The 19,105-nt window shown below is 50.1% G+C and overlaps 1 protein-coding gene across 1 annotated transcript; it reads left to right on the top strand.

Moving 5' to 3' along the window:
• Window positions 1-421: 421 nt before the first annotated feature.
• Window positions 422-17,231, top strand: SALL3 (spalt like transcription factor 3). The gene is made up of 3 exons (XM_044921199.1): window positions 422-503; window positions 12,138-15,634; window positions 16,800-17,231. Exons 1-3 carry the CDS (start codon window positions 422-424, stop codon window positions 17,229-17,231), a joined length of 4,011 nt encoding a protein of 1,336 aa, XP_044777134.1.
• Window positions 17,232-19,105: the final 1,874 nt, after the last annotated feature.

Below are 19,105 nucleotides of genomic sequence, written 5' to 3'. Positions count from 1 at the left end.
GGCGGAGACGGCGCCGCGCGGACGCCGCCAAAGTTTGCCGCCTGCGTCCTGGGCAGCGCGGCCGCCGCACCCCGCGCCCGCCGCCCCGGGCCCCGAGGAGCGCCCGCGCCGAGTCGCCGGGCCGCCTGGGCCGAGATGTGAGCGCCGCCGCGCCGGGTCCCGCAGGCGCCCCTCGCCCCGCGCGGCCGCTAATTGCGAGCGCGGCCTCATTTGCATAGGCCGCCGAGTCCGCTGGAGACCGGCCAATCGGCGCGGCCCGCCGCTAATGGCCATGCATTATTCACCAGCCTAATTGCTCAGCCCCATGCGCGGCCCGCGCAGCCGCCGCCGCCCGCGCCCCGCGCCCCGCGCCCCGTGTCGTCCCCGCCGGCCGCCCCGCTGATGCCGATGTCCCGCTCGGGGCCCGCGCGCCGCTAGCAGCATGTCTCGGCGCAAGCAGGCCAAGCCCCAGCACCTCAAGTCGGACGAAGAGCTGCCGCCGCCGGACGGGGCTCCCGAGCACGGTGAGGGGCCGCGGGGGTCGGGTCGGCGGGGGTCGGTCGCGGGGCACCGCGGGCTGGGGGAACTGCTGGTCCCGGAGCCGGTGCGCGGTGCCCGGCCCCGGCAGGCCAGCCGCAGGAACCCTGGTCCTCCCCGGAGCGCGCGGCGCGGAGTTGCGGGCAAGTAAACTTGGTTCGGCTGCTCGGAGTTGGGGCGCAGCGCGCGGACGCGCCGGGGCTCGGGCCGGCTGGGGGCCCGAGCTGCCCGGGCAGGCGGGCTGGGGGGACGCAGGGGGCCGCGCCGCCGACTCCGCGATGCCCTCCCCGGGCCCCTGCGCACGGACGCTGGGCCCGGCCTCGGCGACCGCGCGACCCCCGGGCCGGCGCGGCAGCGGGGACGTGTCCGGGGCTCACCTACCGCCGGACGCGGGCCGGGGAGGCCGCCGCCGGGCTAGCTTTGTTCGGAGCCCGGCCCCGGGGCGGTGCACGCTCGGAGCGGGGCCGCTGCCCTGACCCCCGGCCTGCCCCCCACCGCGGCCGGCTGTCGGCCGCCTCGTGTGCCCCGAGGGCCGTGAAGCCCGCGAGGTCCCGGCGCGCCGACGAGCCCGGATCCCGTTCCGAGGCGAGTAGGAAGTCAGTGTCGCCTGGCCTTTCTAATGGCCGCCTTGGGAATTAAGCCGGCTGAGCCCCGCCGCGGCGTGGGGGTGGTCCTTGCACGCGGTAGGACCCGGCACGTTTCTGGTGGCTCCAAGTTTCCTCGGGCCTTTCCTGTTCTCTTGGATGCGCCGCAGGCACCTCTGCAGCCTGTAGGCTGCCGGGAGCTCCCTCCGCATCCCGAAGGGAAGGTAGGAGCCGCGGAACTTGGAGGCTGGCGAGCGGGGGACCGGCCCGGCTGCGCTTTGCCGCCCGCGCGTTTGCAGGTCCCCAGGGTGCGCCAGGGGCGGCCGGAGCGCGGGCCGCCGGAGCCGCCGGAGCCGCGCGGAGCTCCGACCGCAGCTCCTGGAAAAAACAGGCCGGCCAACTTTTGTGATTAACCCATTGTAAGTTGTTTCGAGGCAGAGACGCATCTTTTTACCGTGAGACTCGGTGCAAAAAAAAAAAAAAAAAAAAGGAGTTTAAGAGTTTATCACATGCTGTTGTAAAGTTTGGCAAAGCAGGTATGTGTCCACGTCGGAATGGGGAAAGGGAGAAAATGCTTATAACACGGTGGGAATTAGTGAATTAAATAAAATTAGTGAACTCGTTAGGGTCTTTTTGTCGCTGTGGAGGTAGGGAGTCTTATCTGTAGCCTAGTCACCCAAGATTAGAACAGCAGATATGCTAAAAAGAAACGCTTGCATATGGTGGGTAGATTAAGGACAAAGAATCTTTTTGTCATGGAAATGGATTTTTTTTTGTTTTGTTTACTTCATCACATAGAATTTCTCACACTTGGTTTGTTTTGTATTGCCCTCAATGACTACATGATCAAATGAATGGATTTATTTCTGCCGAATGAGAAAGACAGTCTTTCCTTCAAAAGAACTACATTGCATCCCAGTGAGGAATTTTAAAGCTTTATTATTGTGGCTCCTGAATAGCTTAAAATCGGCTTTCACAGCCGCCCCAAAATGCAACAATGTAAATACTTCTCAGCTTTGTAGGGTCGTTATCAAAATGTGCAATGTCTCCTTTTATTAAAGCATATTTTAATTAATAGAGTAAAACCCCTTGTATTTAACAATTAACAAGCTGAGGCCCTGCTATTCATTTTTAATTTCACTTCAGAAATGTGAGCATGGTGAGCCTAATAGTGTAAACATGTTGAGGGATATGTAGCCTATATTTGAAAACCTAAGATGGAGTAAATTATTTACAAGTTCTCTTTTGAATTCCTCTTGTTACTGAATTTATTTAGAGGTGAAAGGTATTCAGGTTTGTTGTGTTTTTTTTTTTTTTCTTTTTACCCATCGTAGGATTAAAGTTTGTCAAGCTTGGGTTTTTCACAGTCTTTGGGAATTGTAATCAAGATATTGCCACAGTTCCTGATCATATTTTGCAACAGGCCAGAAATAGCCTGTCTGGGGCTGAGCCTTAGTCAAGTAGTATGTTTCCTGGATTGTTTTAAAGGTACTTTAGGCAAACTATTTAAAAAATAGTTCTTTCTGATTTAATTATTCTGAAGCTGATTGTTCATGGAGTATAAAAGATACTCTGTTCTCCGTTCACTCAAGGAATGCTCATGGATGTATTACTTTGTCGTGCTGATCGTTATTAGTAAGATAACTAGAATATTTTTTTAAGAGGAAGGGTCCTGAAAACTCCCTTACTCCAGCATGAATCAGATATTCTCAAAATTGTAAATTTGTTAAATGCAATGGAAAGAAACAGACTGCATGAAGTTATAAGAGAGCTAAGTTAGTTTACAGTGTTTTAGAGACAAAGTAAATAGTTCTTTTGTATCAGTTTGGGCGTGACATATTAATTAAAGCAGTAGATGCATGAAGTAAAATTGAAGGCTATTGATAATGCCATGAAAAACACGTACAATTTTTAGTACACTATGGGGGAGAGCAGAGGAGCACAGTCACATTAATTTACAGTAAAAAGAGATTGGTTCTTTAAAAAATATGACTATTTCTCAGGCTTTGGTTTTTAGGCAAGCAATGAAATATAGGTATCCAAAAATAGCATCAGTGTTACCCAAACCTCATCATGGAAGAAATGAAATATGACGTATCTAAAATGAGAAAAAGTAATAATGGTTGGTGTTAAGTTCTAAAGTTATCCTGTTGTAAAATTTATTTGAAGGATGCCTGAGACTTACTTTCTCTGTAAGAACTATCATTTAAAATTGCAAATTATTTCATTCCTGTTTCTGAAAAATTAGAAATAAATGTGATGCAGCTTTAGAATTCAGTTAAATATATGCCACGGATAATGAAATCTTTTGAGCCAGCTGAATATTTTTGTTCTAAGAAAAATTAATTAAAACTTCTGACAGAACAGCACTTACACTCCTACTAAGAACTTTTAAAAAGTGTGATATTGTTGTCCTTTGTTGTATAAAATACAATTTAATAAAGATGTATTTTATTGTCGTTAGAAAGAAAATATGTATTTAAGGAAGAACAAAAGGATGTTATAATTTAAGCCAATTTGCCATCCTGTATTTTGTTTGTTAGCACTAATTGTTTCAAAGTGTGTTTTTATTTTCTGCCAACTTACAGTCGTATGGCTATCTTAAAAATCCTTTTAAATGTGGTGAGCGTGTGATTTAAGAATTTACCAGTGGTATTCACAGACTGTGTTTAAATTAAGGGAAAGAAGGCCACCAGCCCTCGGTGAAGAGATCTTTTTTCTTTTATCTGTATATGCATGGTTTGCCTTGAGTACCCCCCCCTCCAGCCCACACTGCACACATTTACAATTCAGCATTCCAAAAGCAAACAATACAGAAGCCACTTTCTACCATTCGTAGGCAGATTGTTTTCTCTGAAACATGAAAGGTGAAAAGTAACTAAGGGGGGCGGGGGAGGAAAAGAAGAATTTGCAAATATTTATTTTTAAAATAACATTTTAAAAACTTAACTATTTAAAAATGCATCATTTGGTGGTCAACAAAAAGCATGCCAATTCCCACCTTACAGAGAAAGAACTGATTTTGTAGCAGTTAGGGGGTTTTTATGTACATTTTAAACTTCCACAACACATGCATAATCCAGTATTTTTAGATCTGTTCAGAGCCAGAAAAAGAAGAAGGCATGTACCAACAGCAGGAATTACTTAGCAAGCTGATTATTTTTTTGTATACAAGATGATGGCAAAAGCAGGCAAAAGTGGGTCAGATTTCATTTTCAACCGCAGTCTCTAAGAGGCTTTACCATTCATCTCAAGGTAGCTCTGAGAACATGGGGGGGGGGGGGCGGAATTCAGCAAAGAAGCAGCCAGGGTGTCCGTTGTGTGTGCTGAACATCATTTAGAATTTAGCATTCTTAAGTGTGAGAATTGACACAGGGTGTTTTGGTGTGTTTGGTTTTGTTTTTTTTTTTTTTTAAGTAAAACAAGTCTTAACTGCTGATGACCTTATGCACCATCTTTTAACGTTGCAAAATAGTTTAAGGAGGATACTTTTTGCATAATATTTATAACAGGGTTTTTTATTTTATGTTAATTTTTATTTTCCCACATGATTTTCTTGACTAGTTGCCAGAATAAGACCAAAATATGTTACTTCGTCTCCTAAAGATGTGATCTGATCCTGCTAGTCCTGGGACAGGTTTGTAATGACAGCGTATGCTAAGTTGCTTCACATTTCATACAAAATCAGGCATAAGTAAAATCTATGTAAAATTGAGTGTTCTAATATTACTTTATATAAACCTCTATATTTAAAAAAAAGCCCTGACCTTAGATTTTTCTCTTGTAATTTGGACACTTTCATGACTTAAACTATAGTTAACTGTCAGTGTGATTTCCAAGCAAACAAATAGGTCCGGTCACGTTACAGAGAGTGTAAAATATTAATTGAAATAATGAAATAACGTAACGGGCTCTGTTTATGTGAGAGATTAAGATTGATTTGTTTGTTAATTAAAGGGGACCCGGCGGCAGAACTGTCCACCAGAGACCTGCCGGGCACCAGCCTGGTGTCTAAATCCTGTCGTCCGTGGGCCTGTCTTTTCCAGTCACCCCCGGTTTGGCCAGGCTGGCCATGTGGCTCCCTGCCCCCTGCTCTGCCGGAAAGCGTCTGGCCGCCCAGCGCCGAGCCGAGCCGGGCCTGGCCTGAGGTCTGTGGAAGGTAGGCTTGCGGAGTGTGGGAGCTTCCGCCTGGCGCTCCCCGAAGGTGGGTGGTTAGAGGCGCCGTGACAGGCCTTGCTGATTTAACCTTTGCCTGCTTTGCCCTGCCAGGGGTGGCCACTAGATGTCAAGCTCATAATACAATTAGTGCATCTGTGCTGTTGACCTTGGCAACAGGACTCAACACTGTTCTATTAAGTGTTAACACTGAGTCTGAGTGTTAACTAGACCCACGAGTCGGCTCCGTGCTGCACGGCTTATCAAATGCCCATCTCGTTCAGCACAAGTGTTTATAGTTCTTCAGGAAGAGAGAACGGGCTTCTTTTGTGTGGCTATTACATCTTGAACTGTTTAATTAACCCTGCAGGTGCTGCAGCACTTGGTCTGCGTTCGCCGGCTTCCCTGGTCCTCCTCTCGAGAGTGACCTCTTCTCAGCACCGTTTGGTAATTCCATTGTGCGGCTCCGATGCGTGCAGAGCAGCGGGCTTCACCGGCCCAGGGCGGTGGCTTTCCCCAGAGGATTTTGTGCATACGTATAAACTTAGCGGTAAAGTGCTGACAAATAATGGGAATGATTTAATAACCTGAGCCCGGGGGCAAGGTGGTTACAGTTCATCAGAGCCTCGCTCCTGGACACAGTGCAGTTCCTGCTTCTCCAGGCTGTTTGGACCCAGGTGTGTTTGTACGCCTAAGTGGCTGTGCTTATTATTTTATGTGCAGTGGATTTGAAAACTGACTGGCGTGGGCGAGGGTAGTAGCGTAGGCCCCTCGAGGAGGCACGCTGGGGAACGGCACATGTCAGGTCGGACTTGAGACCGTCCTCATCTGAAGCAAAAGAGACCCTGCACAAACCTTGTTTTCGCCCCTCACCAAATTTGGGTGGGGATGGCTTGCATCGCTGACCTATTTCGGGAGTGTTCGCGTGTGTGGGCACGGATGGTGATGCGTGTGTTTTCCTCCGGGGCGTGCCTGCCCCACAGCATCCAAACGAAAGAGCTGCTGTACACGCCTCGAGCGTAACCCGCATCTTACTCTGTGACGCGGCGTCCGGGCCCAGTTAAAGCCAGTGTGTGTTGTGGCTGCTTCCATCTGCGTGTGTCCATAAAGGAAACAGTGTTTTCCCTCCCTGGTGCTTCACCACACAGATTAGAAGCTGCAAATGTTTTAAACAGAAGACGTTTGGTGGTTGTGCCACAGGTGGTCGTTACTTAACAAATTTGAGATGTGGGCCACTGAGTCGGAGAGAGCCCGCGTGCCGGTCAGTGCTGGCGTTCAGCATAACAAGAGTGCCCTCCACTGTTCAGCTCCGTGCACACAAGCCTGGAGGTCTGGGGAAAAGGACAAAATTTTTCTATTGCGTCTGGAATTTCTTCTACATTGTTAAACACAGTAGGGGTCTCTATTTGTCTCCTCCTGTTTCACAGCTTGGGCTCAGTATGTGATAATTCATCTTTCTTTATGGGATTCAAAGCTATCATAAGGAGTTAAAAAGAATTAATTTGCAAGAAAATAAGTGTCTCCTAACAATTTAGGAAAACTTGAAAAATGCTTTCTAGATTTTTAAGGGATGGTAAAGGCAAAGCAGAAAGTACCTTCTCCTTTCCTACAGACTCGCGTGGCATTTTATAGTTACTAATTAAAGTGGAAAAGTTAACATCCCTTCTCCCATACTGAACTAGTTCTGCTTCTCTTTTTGTTAATTGTAGGGAATTAAAAATAGGTAGCAAAAGTGTAGCAGAGTAACCGTGAGCATTTGAGGTTGATACACAAAAAGATGAAACACCCATCTACTATGTGTTTGTAATCGCTTAGCTTACTTTACCAGGCACCGTAGTCCTCAAGAGAGAAAATTGAAAAGCCTTGCGAGGAGCTGTAGTTGGAAATTTTTAAAGGAAGCATTATGTCTCAGATGTTCTTAAATATATTCCAACAATGCTTTTCACTTGTGGCCTTAAAAAGATCATCCCGGGTGTAAATATCCTGCCTGTCTTCTGCCACGTCATTCTTGAGAAGACCGTAGTGTGCCTTTACAGATAGTGAAAACATGATCCGTGCATATCGTGTAACAGACCAGGAATTAACACAGAAAAATGAAACCGTTTTGGGGGGCTCCTCTCACACTGAGGGGTTTGTTCCTAAGAACAGAAACAGTTTTCGTAAACATTCTCTGTGTGTTTTATTAGTGAGAAGACCAAAAAATCCATCTATTTTTAAGACTGCCATCGAAGCTATCCTTTTGTTAGAGGCTTTCTCTAAAACACTGTGGGACCCATTTTCCTTCTTCTGTAGAACCTGCTCCAGAATATTTGAACAGTGATAGAAACCCTGAAAATCTTCAGTATAAATAGCAAGTGTGGGGATAGCTGTGAACTAATTACACATTTCCTCTCGTAAACTGAAACAGCTTTATCTTTCAGCCTCTCTTCCCTCCTCCTGACCGCGTTCAGGAGAACCAATTCAGCTTGAAGCATGGCTGGGCCACGGATGACATGAGCCAAGGAGAGTTCCTCCCAGAACAGCTCTTCCTCACACGGATACGCAGCGGGCTCAGATCCGCGGGGCGCTTGCCAGAGGAGCGGCGACCAGACCCAGACGTGCTTGTTAACCAGGAAGGGAGGGTCCTGCCTGCGTGCTGTCGCGGGGCGAGGTGCTGAGCAGGCTCCTGGCTTGTGCTGGTGACGCCGGGCCCTGTAAATTCCTGCCTCATCCCTGGCCTGTTTACAACCCCAGGTGTCTCCGTCCTTGAACAGTCAGAATGCAGAAAATAAATTACTTTGACAATAATGATAATGATTCTAATGCTTGTTTTTCAAACCCCCTCCCTTAAGACACAATTTCCAATTGCTTTGGAAATAAATTCCTCGCCCTTCGAGGGTTGTCCTGTTGTTACACTGGCTCACTGACATGCTTTTACCTTGAAATAAAAATTTGAAGCCATGTTCACTAATGGATGTAATAACTTCTATTTTTAACTACAAAGGCCAATTTAAAAAATGTAAATTTAACTACAGGATGGCGGCATGCTTGTACATCCAAACAAGTGTTGTCTTCAAACAAGGCAGGGTTAAAGGGCGTTAGAAGTTCCCTAAACTGTGAGCTGCATTCAGAGTTTTCCATATGGGTTTTCTTGTTAGAGAAAGTGGTTTTCAAAAAGAAGAAGACTCGAATGCTGCCATTTTAGCACATACATTGAATCCTGGTAGTGAGAAGAGCTGCCACAGCAAGTTAGAACAACTTTCTTTATGCCCCCTCTGTTCTGAACACATCAGAAGTCGATGCTTTCCCTTTATACTTGCCCGCAGTCTTCCTCCTTCTACAAGCTCTGCCCCTGGTGAGATGGGCTCATCTGGGTTATTTCCTCCCGGTCAAGTCAGGCGAAGTGCTCATGCTTGTTGTGTAATGCCGTTCTCAAAACATGCAACCAGGATTACAATTCCATAATGAAATAGAGTTTTTATTCGTATGCATTGTTTTCAAGACTATCTCATGAAATGTGCGGTTCTCTAACTTTTATGGAATGCGAATCACCTTCAGATTTTGGTAGTGAAATAATCCTAGCTTACTTTGGTAGTGAATAATCTTAGCAAGTGAGAGTAACGATGGGTCCTGTTGTGTTTGCACAGACCCCAATTAAAAAAACAAAACAAAACAAAAATAGGTGGTGATTCTAAATTATTTGCTCCAAGTAAGAAATCAAATTGTATTTGAAGAATTTTTCCTTCACTAATTGTAGTTTTTAAACTATGTTTTAGCTTTAAAAGGCAAATTTATTATGAAACTTTGCTTATAAGATCCAACAATTGTTTGTCTTGTTAGGTTCATTAACATAATGAACTGTTAACAGGTCCAAATGGCCAGAATGCCATTTTTACACAATTTCCTCTGCAGGTTTGCTTTCTTGCTTCAATTTTAAAGGAATATAAGTGGAAGGGTATTCTGCTTTGACAAGAATATCTTCATTACGTTTAGGTAATTATCATTTATAATTGCATTAAACAAAATGGCTTATTATTTGGTAGGAAGGGCTGAGATGCTTTGTGCAGTTTCTGTGGGTGAGGAACACCTGTGGTGTTTGCAGACCCGCCCGTGGGGGAAGGAAATTACCTAGGAGGACACGTCCCAGCTTCCACGAATTTGGATGCGAACCCTAAAAGTCCTAGCGCATGAAAGACCAATGGAAACTTAAACAGTTATCTTTAAAGTAAATAGAGATTTGTTTGGGTCACTTAAGCTCTGAGGAAAACAGTGTAAAACAAGAATAGTATTTCTGTATTTCACCTATTTTTTACACAGAATATCTGGGAAATGTTCATTTGTAAGGTATCATTTATTTACAATTAAGTTAATTTTTCTAACATTGAACGCACTTTCAGTCAGCCTAATTGTAAGCATTTATGCAGTGAATTGTCCCTAACACATAATCCACATAAAGAAAAAGCATTCTTTGAATAAGATCCACACAGTGTTTAATTGCATAAAATTTTAAATGTTTACACCATGTGAATGCTTTTCTGTGCCCTATGATTACACATTTTATCTCTGAGGAGTTAAAGGTAGAAAATATTTCAACAAGTTACCAATATTGAATTTCTTGGTATTTTTCTCTTTTAAAAGTATTAAAATAAAAATCTTTTTTTACAAGATTTTTATTTTACAAGATTATAGCAAGCCTTTAATATCATAGCTTTAAATATTGGAAAGAACTCTTAAGAAATATTCTATTCTGTGTTTAGTTAGAATAGTTAACAATAGTTACGATACAGTGTAACATTGATTCCAGCCGGATTACTTACTGTATCAGGAACTATTTACCTGAAGATTTCAGGAGTTGTGTTTTTTTTTTGTTTTTTGTCCTGTTCTATAACCTTAGCATGTTTAAAATTAGATTTTGCATACATTGAGCAAAGTTAAGTACTCCCAAGTATTTATTTTGTTAATGTGCCTATCTGCAGTATAAATCAGCTGTGTCTTTGCTTCCAGCTATATTCAACCTCATTATAGACACCTATTACATTCCTTCCTTATACAGTAATGAGACTTCGTGCAGTCTGATCTTCAGCACTGAATTTAGTTTAAGAGTCTAGCATGTCTTTATGGGCTGCAAGCTCTAACTTCTTTTCCCCCTTCAGATGGTTTAGCCAGTTAAGAAAATGCTAATTGAACACTGCTAATAATTTTTTTAAAGGCATGTATAAATTACCTGGAAATAATGGCCTCGTGGAGAGCAGCTGACTAGCCTCGAAAAATATTTTTATTTTCTTCCCTGTAGAGGGACTAAGTGTTTTTACAGGATTTTTTTTAAAAATCAGATTTCTCTACTAAAATCAGGGCCAAGTTACTCTTTTTCCAAAACCCAAAAAAGACATTTTGTCTTAAAATATGGAGACTTCTTAGCAAGTATATTTGTCGCTGTTACGGCAGCAGATTATTTCCGGGGACACAAACTTGAGGATGTTTTGTTCTCCCACTCAGCTGTGCAGGGTAACAAAGAGCTGATCTGCAGCTGTCATTTGTCTCTGTTCAAACTGATTTGTTGCTGTCACTCCTTCTGTAAGTTGACGAAAAGCAGTTACGAGTCAGTAATACGTAGGCCAGCACATCGAGCCTGAGTAATTGCCGACCATTACCTTTCATCCCAGCTACCAAAAAATAGGAGCTAGGAATGTGCTCGTGTGCTGATTCCTCGCTCCTGGATGGCTATTTATTTGATCAGGTGTGAATTAGAACTGTTCATTAAACATGGTTGTTATTCGGCACAAGAGGGTACGGGAAGTCAGGAAGTAGCTGCCCACAACAGTAATTAAACATGTGTAACCAATTAGAGGGTTTTCCACTATGGCGCAAGCATATAATTTGCCAAGTCTTTCTATGAGAATAGATGAAAATAGGTACAAAAAGTGTGTCTGAGTACAACATTCTCATGTTAAACATGTCAACATAAATGAACTTTAAATATATAATTTCTAGTTTGTTAACAAACCGCCGAACTCTATTGGCTAATCACAACAACATATAATTTTGGTTCATTTCGTCAAGAAATATTGCATCTGACAGAGCCAATTAATTGTATTAAACATGATTAATTTTAGGCCCAGACTATATGGATGATACTCATTTTTGCAAATCCTAAAATGTAGAAATGTGCCCTCTCCGTGAGGAAGGTACAAAGGGCTGAGAAGATTCGGGATTGATTTGTTGATCAAACTAGGACTCCAGGAGACGATTTTTCTGAGCAGGGATGTAAGAAGTGCTTATATTCTCTTTGTTGTTAAATTTACCGATGAAAGTATTTAGATGAAGTTTCATACGTGAAATAAATGCCCATTGATTTGAAAGGTTCTATAGAATTACATTAAATGTGTGATGTCTCTGTGCCGTGTAAAGACAATAAATCTCACGGTCCAACCCGGCGAGAGTCACGGCGGCCGGCTCCCCTGTCCGGTGCTGACGTGAGTTTGAAAGGTTACAGATTAGTTTAGCAATGTTAAGTGAATGGCAAAGGCATCTCTAATTTTGCTGGAAATGAGGAAGCCCGATGGTAGGGGGAATCCTAATGAGCCCATCGAAAGCTGGCTTTGTACCCAACAGACAGGGTGGCTGAAGATTGTATGAAAATATTGGAAATCAATGGCTTCTATGGAATTTCATTAAGAAGCAGTATCCACAATTGATAGAGCCTCATAATTTGATGGATTGTGCTGAGAAAATGATTAGCCAGCTAGAAAGAGTCATAGAATATACACTCTGGGACGTCAGGAATGTTGAAGTGGGGTAATTTGTACAAAATAAAAAATATTGATTTTACTTATGTGCGAAATTTTGAAATGGAGGTGGTTGTCTCAGGAGCCTCTGGCTGACGTAATCTCTTGGTTTTTGTAGCCGTCCCCGGGGACGGGGCCGACGATGGGGACAGCGGGAGCGAGGGCAGAAGCGGAGGCGAGGAGACAAACGTGTGCGAGAAGTGCTGTGCGGAGTTCTTCAAGTGGACGGACTTCCTGGAGCACAAGAAGACCTGCACTAAAAACCCGCTGGTGCTGATTGTGAATGAAGATGAGCCGGCACTGCCGTCCGAGGAGTTTCCAGAACCTTCCCCAGCAAGCTCTCCCAGTGACCCGACGGAGAGCGAGGCTGCCGAGGAGCCGGCCCCCGCAGAGAACGGCGAGGGCGGTGAGGTGAGGGCCCCCGAGAAGGAGGAGGAGCCCATGGAAGCCGAGCCGGCTGGAGACAAAAGCTTCCAGAGCCCGGGCCCCTCACACCCAGGGAAGCCGCCTCTACCTCAGATCCCCGAACCAGCTCCTGTGGCCGCATACAGCATGCCAAACACCAACGTGACCTTGGAGACCCTCCTGAGCACCAAGGTGGCCGTGGCGCAGTTCTCCCAGAACGCGAGGGCTGCAGGCAGCATGGGATCCAGCAGCGGGGTGACGGCGGTGGCCATCCCCATGATCCTGGAGCAGCTGATGGCCCTGCAGCAGCAACAGATTCACCAGCTGCAGCTCATCGAGCAGATCCGCAGCCAGGTGGCCATGATGAACCGCCAGCCCCTGCGGCCGCCACTGAACCCCGGGGCAGCCACAGCGGCTCAGAGCGCCCCGGTGCCGGCCTCCAGCCAGCTCCAGGGGCTGGCCACCCATTCGGCTCTGCAGCTCTCTGCCGGGGCCCCCCCTGTGCCCGTGGCTCCTGGCCCCACTGCCCAACCGGCTGCCTACGAAGGCCCCCAGCACCTGTCCCAGCCGGCCTCCGGGGCAAGCACCCCACACGTCCCCAGCGGGGGCCCTTCCGACACCGCCGAGGCTAGCGGGCCGGCGTCCTCCAGCGCGGCCCCGGCCTCCACCGCCCCGGCCTTGGCGGCCGGCACCTCCAGCAGCAACTCACAGCCGCAGAACGCCTCCACGCCCCCCGCCCTGGGGCCAGGGCCCCTCCTCAGCTCAGCCCCCAGCCTGCCAAACCCACTTCTACCTCAGACCTCCGCCAGCAGCGTCATCTTCCCCAACCCGCTGGTCAGCATTGCGGCCACCGCCAACGCGCTGGACCCCCTGTCCGCCCTCATGAAGCACCGCAAGGGCAAGCCCCCGAACGTGTCGGTGTTCGAGCCCAAGGCCAGCACCGAGGACCCGTTCTTCAAGCACAAGTGCCGATTCTGTGCCAAGGTGTTCGGAAGCGATAGCGCCCTGCAGATCCACCTGCGCTCCCACACCGGCGAGAGGCCCTTCAAGTGCAACGTCTGCGGGAACCGCTTCTCCACCAAGGGCAATCTGAAGGTCCACTTTCAGAGGCACAAGGAGAAGTACCCCCACATCCAGATGAACCCCTACCCCGTCCCGGAGTACCTGGACAACGTGCCCACCTGCTCCGGCATCCCCTATGGGATGTCGCTGCCTCCAGAAAAGCCCGTGACCACCTGGCTGGACAGCAAGCCCGTGTTGCCCACGGTGCCCACGTCGGCTGGGCTGCAGCTCCCGCCCACCATCCCCGGGGTCAGCAGCTACGCAGACTCCCCCAGCCTCACCCCTGCAAGCCGCTCCCCGCAGCGGCCCTCCCCCGCATCTAGCGAATGCACCTCTCTGTCCCCTGGCGTCAACAGCTCTGAGTCGGGCCTCCCAGGGACTGCCGAGTCCCCACAGCCAGCGCTCAGCGGGTCTTCTCTGACCAAAACCGAGCCCGTGAGCCTGCCTTGCCCGAACACCAGGGCAGGGGAGGTCCCCAGCGGCGGGCAGGTCTCCACCACGTCCGCATCCGCGGCCCTGACGGACAACAGCATCTCCACAGGCCTGTGCAGCCCGGTCCTTCCCGCCGGCTCCGACCAGTTCAAGGCCAAGTTTCCCTTCGGGGGGCTGCTCGACTCCATGCAAACATCAGAGACGTCCAAGCTGCAGCAGCTGGTGGAGAACATCGACAAGAAGATGACGGACCCCAACCAGTGCGTCATCTGCCACCGCGTGCTGAGCTGCCAGAGCGCCCTGAAGATGCACTACCGGACGCACACGGGGGAGAGGCCGTTCAAGTGCAAGATCTGCGGGCGCGCCTTCACCACCAAAGGCAACCTGAAGACGCACTTCGGGGTGCACCGGGCCAAGCCGCCCCTGCGGGTGCAGCACTCGTGCCCCATCTGCCAGAAGAAGTTCACCAACGCCGTGGTGCTGCAGCAGCATATCCGCATGCACATGGGGGGCCAGATCCCCAACACGCCGCTGCCCGACGGCTTCCCGGACGCCATGGACGCCGAGCTCCCCTACGGCGAGAAGGCGGCGGAGGCCCTCAGCGGCCACGACGACGACGCGGACGAGAACTCCATGGAGGACGACGCCGAGCTGCGGGAGCCCGCGGGCGACGCGCCCAGGCCGCTCCTGTGCTACGCGGGGTCCTGCCCGCCCTCGCCGCCCTCTGTCATCTCCAGCATCGCCGCCCTGGAGAACCAGATGAAGATGATGGACTCGGTCATGAGCTGCCCGCAGCTGACCGCCTTGAAGGCCATGGAGAACGGGTCCGGGGAGAGCGACCACCTGAGCAACGACTCCTCGTCGGCCGTGGGCGACCTGGAGAGCCGGAGCGCGGGCAGCCCGGCCCTGTCGGAGTCCTCGTCCTCCATGCACGCCCTGTCGCCCATGAACAGCAACAGCGAGAGCTTGCACTCCAAGTCCCCGGGCCTCAGCAACCAGGAGGAGCCGCAGGAAGCGCCTCTAAAGACCGAAAGGCCGGACAGCCCTGCCCCCGGCCCCGAAAACGGAGGCGCGCTGGACCTCACGGCGGCCCCGCCCGGCCGGCCGGCCATCAAGGAGGAGGCCCCCTTTAGCCTGCTGTTCCTGAGCAGAGAACGGGGTAAGTGTCCGGGCACTGTGTGTCGTGTCTGTGGCAAGCCTTTTGCTTGCAGGAGCGCGCTGGAGATCCACCACCGCAGTCACACTAAGGAGCGCCCGTTTCTCTGTGCGCTCTGCGGGCGCGGGTGCTCCACTGTGGGTAATTTAAAACAGCACTTACTGACGCACACGTTGAGCGAGCCGCCTTCTCAGTTCTGTGACCCCGACTTTGCCCTAGGTCCCGGCCAAACCACTCCTAGCCTGGTTGCCGGCTCCGCGCCCGCCATGATCAAAATGGAAGTGAACGGGCACAGCAAGGCCATCCCGCTGGGCGAGGGCCCGCCGCTGCCGGCCGCCGTGCAGGTGCCCCCGGGGCCTCCGGCGGTGATGAGCCCCGGCCTCGCGCCCATGCTGGCCCCCCCGCCACGCCGGACACCCAAGCAGCACAACTGTCAGTCGTGCGGGAAGACCTTCTCCTCGGCCAGCGCCCTGCAGATCCACGAGCGCACGCACACGGGAGAGAAGCCCTTCGGCTGCACCATCTGCGGGAGGGCCTTCACCACCAAGGGCAACCTCAAGGTAAGGCGCGCGGGGCGCTGGGCTGAGCCCCAGGGGGTCGGCCCCGCCCCCGTACGCGCTGCGGGCAGGGCGCCTGCGGGGAGCCCGGGAGCCGTGCGCGAGCCCGTGTCGCGCGTGCGTGCTGTGCGTCGGGCGTGCGCACGTGCTACGAAGGAGCAGGTGCCGAGCGCCGTAGGGACGGCTTGCCCGCCCGCGCAGGCCGGGCTTCCCCTCGGGGCTCGCGCCGCCAGTTGCGGGCTGACCAACCCCGCAGGCTCTGCTCCTGGGCGCTCAGCCGCGGGGCCTGGCGCCGTCTTGAATCGGGCGGAACCAGGACAACAGGATAAGCTGGGCTTTTAAACACTCGCTCAAGATAAATATAATGCGCATCCTGGGCACAGGCCAGAACTCGGTTCTGCCTTCGTCCACCTGGCTGCCGACAGGGGCCGGCCGGCGTTTGGGGAGAAGCTTCCCAGCGTGAGGGCCAGTGTAGGGTTCCTGTTTAAGATTACAACCACACTGTCCATTCTCCCTGGAAGGTGGCGTGTGGACAAGATGCTAAATGAGCACTCTTAGCTAAACATGCCCCGTTCTGTCCACCTCACGTGTCTGTCCGGGCCGCGGTGCACTTTTCAGAGACGGTGAACAGCTCGAAACCTGTGGCCGCTCCTTCCTGGTAGGACAGGAGCCGCCGGAAGTCTCTGCTGGCCACACGGGCCCCAGGTGCTTCTTCGGCGTCAGGGGGAAAGTGACTGTGGGGCCCAGGGAAGCTGGGAGTTCAAGTACACGGCCCTCCAGGGGGGCAGGGCAGAGGCAGGAGGGGCAAAAGGCTCTGTGCCCTCCGAGCTCTGCAACCTCGCGGGTGGCCTGTGGACTGTCCACCGTATGGGGGAACCTTACTGTGTCAAGCTCATCCAGTGAAAGAAACATGCATGAAGACAGTGACTGGTTTTGCTTTTTGTAGAAAGAGAAATATTGCATATTTAAATATAAGGTGCTCAGAAAAGCTCGCCCAACAATGTTTTGTTGTCCCTAACTGATGCTCGGAGCGGGAAACAGAAACCGATTCCGAAACCACTGTGCTGGGTTTCTGGACAACACGTGGGCCGCGCGGAGACAGACGCGCACCGCTCTCCGGTGCTGGGCTTGCTCACCTGTGCCTTGTCTCTCCGTGTCTCCCACGCAGGTGCACATGGGCACGCACATGTGGAATAACGCCCCCGCGAGGCGCGGCCGCCGCCTGTCGGTGGAAAACCCCATGGCTCTGCTGGGTGGTGATGCCCTGAAGTTCTCCGAAATGTTTCAGAAGGATCTGGCAGCGCGAGCAATGAACGTTGACCCAAGTTTTTGGAACCAGTATGCTGCAGCTATCACAAACGGTCTGGCCATGAAGAACAATGAGATCTCTGTCATCCAGAATGGCGGCCTCCCCCAGCTCCCAGTAAGTCTCGGTGGAAGCGCCATCCCCCCCTTGGGTTCTCTGACCGCCGGGATGGACAAGGCGCGCACCGGCGGTAGTCCACCCGTGGTGGGTTTGGACAAAGCAAACTCGGAATCGGGAGCCAGCCGTCCATTCACGAGGTTTATTGAGGATAACAAGGAGATTGGTATTAACTAGCTGTGCTCGGGCTCCGCCCATCTGCTCTGTCCCGAGCTCGCACCGTCAAGTGCGACCATCAGGCTGGGAGGCCCTGCGCCCCAGTTCCCCTTAGGATGTTACCCGTAGCGGAAAACACGCTCACTGTGTGGCTGCTGGAAGGTTGTCTCGGACGCACTGCATGGTACTCTTTCCACGGTGAGCTTGACTGTTCTTGGGGACTCTGTGACCTTTTAAATAAATTTAAGTCAAAAAGAGAAGTCCTTGTAAAACCGCCTTGGGAATGGAAAGGGCTCAAACCACATCCACTTCGTTCCTCCCAAAACCTAATAACCCCCGTGAGGGAGAGAGGGGTCCCCTGCGTGTCCCAGCAACACTCACTCGAAGGTTTTGTTCAAATTAGTTAGAAACTTGAACTCTGTTTTTAGACTTTTGAGGATGTGGTCCGGTACTGCCAGCGCTGTCTTCTGGCAGTACCTTCGTCTGTAGTATTTATAATGTTAAGATGATGCGGGTAACAGATAATACAGCCCCAACTTTAAAGGAAGCTTTTGTACTGCAGAATACATCTGGCTATGTGATTTTTTTTTTTTTAAAGCAGAGTTTGTTTTACTATAAATAAGTGAGTTATTTCAATGCAGGCAAGTTGTGAAGTCCCACTGGGAAAGACCGCATGCTTTCGTGTGCAAGTTCCTGTCAGTGACAAGCCTTTTTTTGTTGTTGTTTCTTTTTTTTTTTTTTTTTTAATTTAAATGTTTGTAGCTGCTATGTGGACAATTGTTCCCTAGTGTGGTCTGTAGCCCAGTGATTGGGAACAAGTTACAGACGGGCATCACCGTAAATTATTCACAACATTATAAGCAGTTGTGAGGAAATAGTTCACGTTATCAGAGTTGTACAATAAAAAGGTAATGTTTGTATAATGTGGTTGCGAACTCTTAATTTATACTATTGCACTTTTAGTATTTTGTATTAGGGAGGTTTGTCTATAATTTGAAAACTTAAAAAGATGTAAAGTATTTTATAAATAGTACTTTGGTTGAAGGAAAATGAAGAAAAAAACTGTCACAGTTTCTTGTTTTGTCTTAAGGTGGAACACTATGAGAAATCTATGCCACTTAAACAGAAAAGCCACCAAGACTTGTCTGTTCCTCAGTAAACTAGGGCCTGCCATTTCTTAAGTTAAAATGATTTATTTAACTTTTCTACAAAGCCCATTTAAAACCCTGACCACCCCTAACACGACTCTGATGAATTAATCCTAGGACTGTGGCACCGCGTGGAGCTAGCGGGCTCAGGGAATGTTGTGAGGGTCTGGTGCTCCCGCAGCCTCCCGTCCTCTCACACCCAGACAGGATTCTGACTGCCTCCGAGCACCGCTTCTCATGTACAGTAAACTGGACGGGAAGATCGATGTCTGGCAGTAGAATCAGTCACCACTGGGACATTTTCTGATTTATTTATTATCTTCTCAGATGAAAACAAAGCACAACGTCGTCCGATCGCTCAAAATACAGTCTGAAGCTGCTGACTTTGTTTAAACGGCTTGGCGTAAGGAAGGGGACCGCTGGCGGGCGCGGGGCCGGGGCCGGGGTCGGGGCCTGCACGGGCGGTGTTGTGCTACCTCATTTTGTGCGCTGCGAGTGTGCTGGAGTCTGGGACGGCGCGCCTCCACCCACGGCGCCGGCCCCGAGACGCCCCGGAGCAGGAACCGGACAGCGGTGTCTTCTCAGCTAAAACAGGAACACAGGACAATCCTTCCCACGCGACCACAGCCACGTTCACCGTGCCATGTCGTCGTGTCCTGAAGATGCCTCACTCCCCCGGCGTAGCGGTCTCCTCCTGTCCGAACCCAGCACTGACCCCTTCAGCACTACTGCGTCCGCGGTGGAATG

The sequence above is a fragment of the Neomonachus schauinslandi genome, chromosome 14 (genome assembly GCF_002201575.2).
Source record: "Neomonachus schauinslandi chromosome 14, ASM220157v2, whole genome shotgun sequence".
Taxonomy (NCBI): Eukaryota; Metazoa; Chordata; class Mammalia; order Carnivora; family Phocidae; genus Neomonachus; species Neomonachus schauinslandi.
Note: the sequence above shows the minus strand (reverse complement) of the source record. Positions and strands in the feature narration are given on the sequence as shown.

Excerpts from the sequence above, each read along its gene's own strand:
- SALL3 (XM_044921199.1), top strand. The coding sequence starts at position 422 with ATGTCTCGGCGCAAGCAGGCCAAGCCCCAGCACCTCAAGTCGGACGAA. Across the intron at positions 504-12,137 it reads GGACGGGGCTCCCGAGCACG|CCGTCCCCGGGGACGGGGCC; the intron begins GTGAGGGGCCGC and ends TGGTTTTTGTAG. Across the intron at positions 15,635-16,799 it reads CCACCAAGGGCAACCTCAAG|GTGCACATGGGCACGCACAT; the intron begins GTAAGGCGCGCG and ends TCTCCCACGCAG.